Source organism: Nyctereutes procyonoides, unplaced genomic scaffold (genome assembly GCF_905146905.1).
Source record: "Nyctereutes procyonoides isolate TBG_1078 unplaced genomic scaffold, NYPRO_anot_genome, whole genome shotgun sequence".
Taxonomy (NCBI): Eukaryota; Metazoa; Chordata; class Mammalia; order Carnivora; family Canidae; genus Nyctereutes; species Nyctereutes procyonoides.
The window spans coordinates 33153666-33162102 of NW_026575047.1; the positions used below are offsets into that span (position 1 = coordinate 33153666).

Genomic DNA, 8437 nt, shown 5'->3' on the forward strand with positions numbered 1-8437 from the left:
AGCCAGATTAAAAGTGAATGACATCTCTGTGCTTCTGCTTCCCATATGAAAGCTGGGTACTCACCCAGCAGGGCTGAGCAAGAGAATGTGAGCAGGGGGCACAGCACAAGGCCGAGTCTGCACTGACTGGGGCTGCGGAGACAGGTTGCCCGGGGCTCACGGCCCAGGGTCCTGCTGCCTGGAGCACAGCACTCAGGCTGTGGGAGCCAGGAAGCCAGGGGGTTCAGGAAATGGGTCGAGGCCTCTTCCCTAGATGGGAAGACAGACAGTGTCAAGAACAAAAGGAACGGCCCTGCAATGAGACCACCTAGGCTCATCTCAAGGGCATTAGGCTATGTGAACAAAGCCAGTCTCAGATTACATGCTAGATGATTCCATTTATATAACGCTCTTGAAATTTTAAAAATATATCTAGTCATACCGAGAGCGAGTGGGTCAGTGGTGGCCAGGGGTTGGAGTGGGGAGGGGGTGACCAGCAGGCAGAGAGCACAAGGGAGTTCTCTGGGACAATAGAACAGATCTGTACCTGGGGCGGTGGTTACAGAGAACTAGGTACAAAGGGGAAAAGCGAGTGCCCCCAAGGGCAGGAGGAATCCGAATAAGGGCTGCCGTTCAGTTAGCGGATGGTGCCAACGTCAATTTCCTGGGTTGATCATTGCACAGCGGTTATGTAAGACGTGTCACCGAGGGGAGCTGGCTGAAGGGCACACGTGAGCTCCCTGAACTATTTTTGCAACCTCCATGCAAGCCTAAAACTATTTCAAAATAAAAAAAGTGTTTTTTTAAAAAGATTTATTTATTTGACAGGGACAGAGAGGGAGAGAGAACACAAGCAGGGGGAGCGGCAGGCACAGGGGGAGGGAGAAACAGGATCCCCGCTGAGCAGGGAGCCCGAAGTGGGGCTCCATCCCCACACCCTGGGATCATGACCTGAGCTGAAGGCTCAATCGACTAAGTCCCCCAAGCACCCCTAAAGACGGCTTTAAAAATGAAAAACACTGAGACGACCTCATCTAATAACAGCAGAGCGCACATTCTTCTCAGGCTCCTGTGGAACATTTGCCGGAGCCACGTTATGTTTAAAAGAACGGCGTCCGTGCAGTGTGTACCCTCGGACCACAGTGGAAGTAGGCTAGAAAATCTTAATGGATTCCTCACTGCCCTCCAAATCCCGCTGCAGCCATTGCCGCAACCACGATGCCCAAACGAAAGAAGCAGAATCAGCAGCAGCCAGAGCGGGGGGAGACTGGAGACGAGGAGGATGGGAGTCCCATCGGACCACCCAGCCTTCTGGGCCCACCCCCCATGGCCAATGGAAAGCCTGGTGATCCCAAGTCAGCCCCAAACTGGAATCCACCCACATGTCCACCATCAGTAGAATGGATAAGTAAGTTGTTGTGTGTGCGTGCAATGGGATACTACACTGCAAAGGAAATGAACGAACTCCTGCTACAGGCAACCTGGATGAATCTCACAAACACGGTGTTGAGCGAGAGGAGCCAGACAGAAAAGAATGCAGACTCTCTTCACAGAGGTCCTCCAGGATCAAGGGGACCAATGATTCCACCACTGCTGAGCCTCCCACCTCCTCCCAGGGGCAGAGGCCCAATCCGGGGAGGCCTGGGCCCCAGGTGCGGCCCATACGGTGGTGGCTGGTGGGGGGCCAATACTGAACCTCCTTTTCCTGGATCAGGCCATGGGGGTCCTTCCAGAGGAGGCTTTCACAAAGAGCAGAGAAATCCCCGAAGGCTCAAAAGTTGGTCTCTTATCAAAAATACCTGCCCGCCCAAGGATGGCCCCCAAGTTATGGAAGACAAATCCAACCGCCCCGTCTGCCGACACTTTGCCAAAAAGGGCCACTGTCGATATGAGGACCTCTGTGCCTTCTACCACCCAGGCGTCAATGGACCTCCTCTGTGAGACTGTGCCTTCCCATCCAGGCTGGAAGGAGCCCTCTGACCTAGCGGCCATATATTTCCCTGTGGCCCTGTGACCGCGACTGTGAGGCTGTTCCACCCACCACCCTCAGTCAGTGACACCCACCCCCATCTCTCACCTCCCCCATTTGGGGTCCAGAGTTTTGTCTCATCACTGGTGCCCAGCGTGTGAGCTTTCTTCCGATTCAGCCTCCAGAGACTCGCCTTCAGGACCCCACCTCTGCTCTCTTCAACTGCCTCCTGGATCCTCTTCCCCTTCGCCGATTGACCGCTGAACAGGAAACCTCTTTGGTGCTGTTTCTTGTGCAACTATCTGTCCACCCAGCCCTCGGCACTGCCCTCGATTCCTAAGAGCCCTGGAGCAGTTTCCTGCCATTCCCTTCTTCTAGCTGCTTGTTTTAAGTCCTTTTTATGTGACAAACCCTACCCCCAAAGTTGCCAGTTGCTCTGTGAAACTCACCAGGTTGACCTGGGGTCAAGTACGGATGACTGGTGCAGAGTTATTCCCTGCAAGGCCACTCTCCCTGCTTTTGGATTTTGTAGATCCTGCGTCAGTAGCATGATCCCCACCACTCGTCTGTGATCACTGTGCTTTGTGAAACTGTGCATCCCCTCGTACGTAGCCTTTCTCAGTGTCCGTGGCATCATTGTGACTTCCCAACACTAGAGTAAGTTTTTCTGCCAAAATGAGTGAGGCTCTTGATGCCCTCTAGATTTTCCACACCTCCCAACATGGGAGAATTGTGAAACTTTCCGCAAGACTGGCTCCCTGGTCTCCCCATTCTCCTGGTGTCGGTTTTTTTGGGTTTGACACAAGCCCATGAGATGTCCTCTAAAGCCTCTTACGGGCTATCCTATCTCCTCTCCAGCCCACTTTAGTTAGAGTACGTCATTGTGAGGCCAACAGCCCTTTCGCCTGAATTCTGTGAATCTCCACCTGGCCTACCCTTGAGTGGAATCTGGACGGTACTGTTGCCCTCGTCTAACCTTCTTCCCTACATCCCTGGCACTGGTTGTTTTCTGTGAAAACGGCAGTGAACAGGTTCGGTTTTGCACTGGCCCTGAGGAAATGGGTCAGGAGTTGTGTGGGCAAGAGGGAAGGATGAGAGCTGTTGGAGAACTGAGAATGAATTTTTTTTCTTTTTAACATTTTTTATATTAGTAATAAATGCAGTGGAAACAAAAAAAAAAGAAAATCTTAATGGAGAGATAGTTGAAAAACCCTAGATTCTTGAAGATCAAACAACAGTCTTCTTTCTCTCTTTTTTTTTTAAGATTTATTTATTTATTCATGAGATACAGACTGAGAGAAAGAGGCAGAGACACAGGCAAAGGGAGAAGCAGGCTCCTCGCAGGAAGCCCGACGTGGGATTCGATCCTGGATCCCAGGATCACGACCTGAGCCAAAGGCTGGCGCCCAACCACTGAGCCACTCAGGTGTCCCAAACAATAGTCTTCTCAACACAGGAGTAAAAGAAGAAATCAGGAGGAACTTGAAAATATTTGAACTGGGTAAAACTGAAAACACAACTTATATAAATTGTAGCAAAAGCAGTTCTTAGAGGGAGGCTGGTAGCATTCAACTCATGAATTAGAAAAGCAGAAAAATGGGGTGCGGGTAGCTCAGTCAGTTAAGCATCTGACTCTTGATTTTGGCCCAGGTCATGATCCCAAGGCTCTGGGATTGAGCCCCACATCGTTGTCGGGTTCCTTGGTCAGTGGGGAGTCTGCTTCTCCCTCTTCCTCTGGCCACCCATCCCGCTCCTGCTCTCCCTGTCAAATAAATAAATAAGATCTTAAAAAGAAAAAAGGGGATCCCTGGGTGGTTCAGCGGTTTAGCACCTGCCTTTGGCCTGGGGCGCGGTCCTGGAGTCCTGGGATCGAGTCCTGCGTCGGGCTCCTGGCATGGAGCCTGCTTCTCCCTACTCCTGTGTCTCTGCCTCTCTCTCTATCATAAATAAATAAGTAAATAAATCTTAAAAAAAAGATCTTAAAAAGAAAAAAGAAGAAATAGCAAATTCTTTTTTTTTTAAGATTTTATTTATTTATTCATGAGAGACACAGAGAGAGAGAGGCAGAGACGCAGGCAGAGGGATAAGCAGGCTCCATGCAAGGAGTCTGATGTGGGACTCAATCCGGGGACTCCAGGATCATGCCCTGGGCCAAAGGCAGGTGCCAAACCGCTGAGCCACCCAGGGATCCCCAAGAAGAGCAAATTCAATCCAAAATCGACAAAAGGAAACCCATCTACCCTGAGAAGGCCCTGCTCCAATCTCACTGGTCTTGCACAATGTATTAAGAATTTCCAGGGGCATGTTCCCCATGTTGCTGCAGTGGACATGGGGTTGTCCATGTGGGCAAGAGCTTCTCCACATGCCCTCCCCCCCACTGTCAGGAAGGCAGCCAGAGCAGCCAGCTGTTGCGACCATTGCCGTGGCACACCGGGCTGAATCCGCCCAGGGGTGGTGGCTATAATTCAGTAACTCTGCCACTAAGAAATAGTGCCTGAGGCTCACACCCAGCACCCCTACTGGGGGGAAGGAAGGGTGGGCAGGAGGCTTGATGGTGAACCAAGAACACAGGGGGATGGGGTACTGACTGCAATTCTCACTGCTGGAATGTTCTCCACCCCCTCGCCACCTTGCATCTGCTAAGATGGCCATTATAAACGAATAATTAGAAGGGTTGGTGAAGATGTGGGGAAATCGAAACCCTGTGCATTGTTGATGGGAGTGTAAAAGATGGTTCAAGCGCTGTGGAAAACAGTGTGGAGGCTCCTCAAAAAGTTAAAATTAGAACTATTGGGGCAGCCTGGATTGCTCAGTGGTTTAGCCCTGGCTTCAGCTCAGGGCATGATCCTGGAGATCTGGGATCAAGTCCGGCTCAGGTTCCCCACAGGGAGCCTGCTTCTCCCTCTGCTTGTGTCTCTGCCCCTCTCTGTGTGTGTGTGTCTCTCATGAATAAATAAATAAAATCTTTAAAAAAAATAGAACTGCCATAATGATCCAGCAATCTCACTCCTGGGTATTTACCCAAAAAAGTTGGAAACAGGGTTTCAGAGAGATATTTATACCCCCACGTTCAAAGCAGTGTTATTCACAGCAGCCAAAAGGTGGAAGCAACCCAAGTGCCCATCAGCAGATGGATGGATGAACACAATGTAGTCCAGACACACAATGGGATATTATCCGATGTTGAACAGGAAGCACATTCTGACACCTGCTACCACATGGATGAACCTGGAAGACATTGTTCCCCGCAAAAGAACCCTGTCACAAAAAGACAAACACTGTAGCACTGCAGTCACATAAGGTGCTGAGAGCAGTCAGGTTCACAGAGGCAGAAAGCAGGTGGTGGGTGCCTGGGCTCGGGGGGGGGGGCGGAGTGCGGATCAGTATTTAATGGGGACAGAGTGTGAATCTTGCAAGGAAAGAATTTTAGGGATGGACGGTGGTGGTGGCTGCAAGCAGCATGAATGTGCTAAACAGCACAGAACTGGACACACAAAAAATGGTTAAGATTGTAAATATATGTTACGTGTTATTTTATCAGCAATTCTTTTTAAAAGAATAAAAACAATGATTGAACTAAAACAATCAATTAAGGGGACCCTGGGTGGTTCAGTCGGTGAGACAACTACCTTTGGGCTCAGGTCATGATCCTGGGGTCTTGAGATCAAGCCCAAGAGTCAGGCTCCCTGCTCGGCTGCTTCTCCCTCTCCCTCTGCTCCTCCCCCTGCTCATGCTCTCTCTCCCTCTGTCTCTCTCTCTCAATCAAATAAATAAATAAAATCTTGGGGACGCCTGGATGGCTCAGCATTTGATCGTCTGCCTTTGGCTGGGGGCGTGATTCTGGATCCAGGGATCGAGTCCCACATCTGGCTCCCTGCATGGAGCCTGCTCCTCCCTCTGCCCGTGTCTCTGCCTCTCTCTGTGTGTCTCTCATGAATAAATAAATACAATCTTTAAAAAATAAAATCTTAAAAAAAATAAAGCAAGAAAGAAGACAAGAACACTTAGGTTTCCAACTTAACCATCTTGCAAAGCAGTAGTGCTGCTAGCACGGGGGACTCCGCTTGTGCCAGCTACTCTTAATTTCCGCTTCCCAGCCTGGGACCTCCCAGCCCTGGATCTCCCACCCAGCAGACTCTTCCCTCAGTGAGCAGAGTCCCAGGCAACAACTTGCTGTCACGAAAGCCCACCTGGGAGCAGTGACAGGGACTTTGTGTGTGTTGGGACAGCAGGCTGCCTTTTTCTCCCCTCCGAGAAAACTGCAATAGGTCTCCTGGTTTTGGCAGGACCGGGAACTGGATTCCGGGGGACGTACGAGCTGCAGGCTCCTCCTTGCCCACCGCCTGCCCATCCTCCAGTGTGCGTCTTCCGTGCATCCCTCACATTGGGAGGGCCTGCTCTGGGCCAGCCATTGGGCCAGGCACCGCGGACTCAGGGGCGCCCCAAGCCGACAAAGGCCAAGCTCCCGGCCGGCCGTAATGGGGAAACAGGCAGACAGACGGACAGGCGCATCAACAAAGGAGCCTGCTCATTCTGGGTGCAGAACAGACGCAGACGACGGCAAGCAGGGTGAGGGACGGGGCAGGGCCACTGTAGGCCGCCCCTGCCTCCCCGCCCCTGCCCCTGCCCCACACTGTATGTGCCCCCTGCCCACTGGCGGCTCCTAGCCCACCTCCCCCCCACGCACCCCGGGCCAGAAGAGCAGCCTTGAGGTGTTGCCGCGGCCCCCCCACTGCGGCCTCCCCCCGCCCCGGGAGGGACCGGGCCTGAGGGCTCTGATCCTGCAGCTTCCAGGGCCCCACGGCCCGACCCGGGGTCGCAGCTGCGGAAGGCGGGGCGGGACCGGCCGCTTGCAGGGCGGCCTTTCTCGCTGCGGCGGCGCCCCCTGCCGGGAAGGCGCGGCTCCTGCAGCTCCCCGGCCAGCCTCCTGCGCGGTCCCTGTGCCGCTGCCGGTCCCGCAGAAGGGGCCTGGGACGGGCCTGGGACGCGCCCGGGAGCTCCGGCCTCCAGCCTCGGCCGGGCCCACCCGACGCCCGCGGGCTCGCCTCCCTCGGGGATGAAGACACAAAGGGGAATCTCTCATTCTTTTTATTTTTATTTATTTATGATAGAGAGAGAGAGAGAGAGAGAGAGAGAGAGAGAGAGAGAGGCAGAGACACAGGCAGAGGGAGAAGCAGGCTCCATGCACCGGGAGCCCAACGTGGGATTCGATCTCGGGTCTCCAGGATCACGCCCTGGGCCAAAGGCGGGCGCCAAACCGCTGAGCCACCCAGGGATCCCGGAATCTCTCATTCTAAGATGCATTCCTTTCCCTATGGCTGGAGCTAACCGTGGAGGTCCGCTTTGGAAAGGGATTTTTAACCTTTGGCACATGAAGCAGTCTCTTCATAAAGATAGTTCTGGGGGGGCCCTAGGGGGCTCAGTTGTTGAAGCATCTGCCTTCGGCTGGGGTCATGACCCTGGGGTCCTGAGATCCAGTCCTGCATCAGCCTACCAGCTCAGTGGCTAGTCAGCTTCTCCCTCTCGCGCTCTCTCTGCTCATTTCTCTCTCAAATAAATGAATAAAAGAGAGAGAGAGAAAAAAGAAAAGGTAGTTCTGGAAGTTCTCTATCAACATCCCTGGGGCACAATGGACAAGTGGCCCTCTTAGAGCGCCCAGGAAAGCTTGCACCAAATTAACAAATTCAATCCTGAGCCTACCTGAACCTGGGATTGGACCGAGTGGCCATCTGACCCGCTCACCTGCTGGCCCATCGGGCTCTTGAAGAAGAAAAATCAGGTCTTATTTTCCTTGGTGTCTTCAGTCCTCCCTGGGTGCTCCAGTTCCCAGCAGACACTTGACTGAATTACTGTATTCACCTTTCTGCCTCCTGATCCTTGTGGGGCACCCAGTTTTTGCCTGGCCATTGGTTCACTGGCAGCCTGAGGGATGTTACTGCTGTCAGTACAGCCTCTGGCAGCAGGCCTGATGGAGCCCACACCTGCCAGAGGGAGGGGGGTGCAGACCATGCTATCTCTCAGGATTGAGAGTCTGGAGGGGTGTGAGCAAGGGGAGAGAGGAGGCCCAAGTCAAGGGGTGGGAGCCAGATCCTGTAGGGTGTGGCAATCCATAGAACAGAATTCAGATCTTATTCTAATGTCTCGAGAAGCCAAGGGTAGGGGGCATCCCTGTGTGGTTCAGCGGTTTAGCGCGTGCCTTTGGCCTGGAGCTCGAGTTCTGTATCAGGCTCCCGGCATGCAGCCTGCTTCTCCCTCTGCCTCTCTCTCTGTTTCTCTCATGAATAAATAAAATCTTTAAAAAAAGAGAGAAGCTAATGATGGTATTAGGCAATCTATCTGGCCTGTGGTTTTTTGTTTTTTAGATTTTATTCATTCATTCATGAAAAACAAAGAGAGGCAAAAACATAGAGGGAGAAGCATGTTCCCTGCAGAGAGCCTGATACAGGACCCCATCCCAGGACCCCAGGATCACGCTCTGAGCAAAAGACA

The 8437-nt window shown here is 52.7% G+C and overlaps 1 protein-coding gene across 1 annotated transcript; it reads left to right on the forward strand.

Annotated features, from left to right (window-relative positions):
* Positions 1–1197: 1197 nt before the first annotated feature.
* On the forward strand, positions 1198–2136 carry LOC129510483 (proline-rich protein 3-like). The gene is made up of 2 exons (XM_055326674.1): positions 1198–1363; positions 1520–2136. The coding sequence occupies exons 1-2, from the start codon at positions 1198–1200 to the stop codon at positions 1918–1920; spliced, it is 567 nt and encodes a 188-aa protein (XP_055182649.1). The 3' UTR covers positions 1921–2136.
* The last annotated feature ends 6301 nt before the right edge of the window (positions 2137–8437 follow it).

Excerpts from the sequence above, each read along its gene's own strand:
- LOC129510483 (XM_055326674.1), top strand. The coding sequence starts at position 1,198 with ATGCCCAAACGAAAGAAGCAGAATCAGCAGCAGCCAGAGCGGGGGGAG. Across the intron at positions 1,364-1,519 it reads AAACTGGAATCCACCCACAT|ACTCTCTTCACAGAGGTCCT; the intron begins GTCCACCATCAG and ends AAAAGAATGCAG.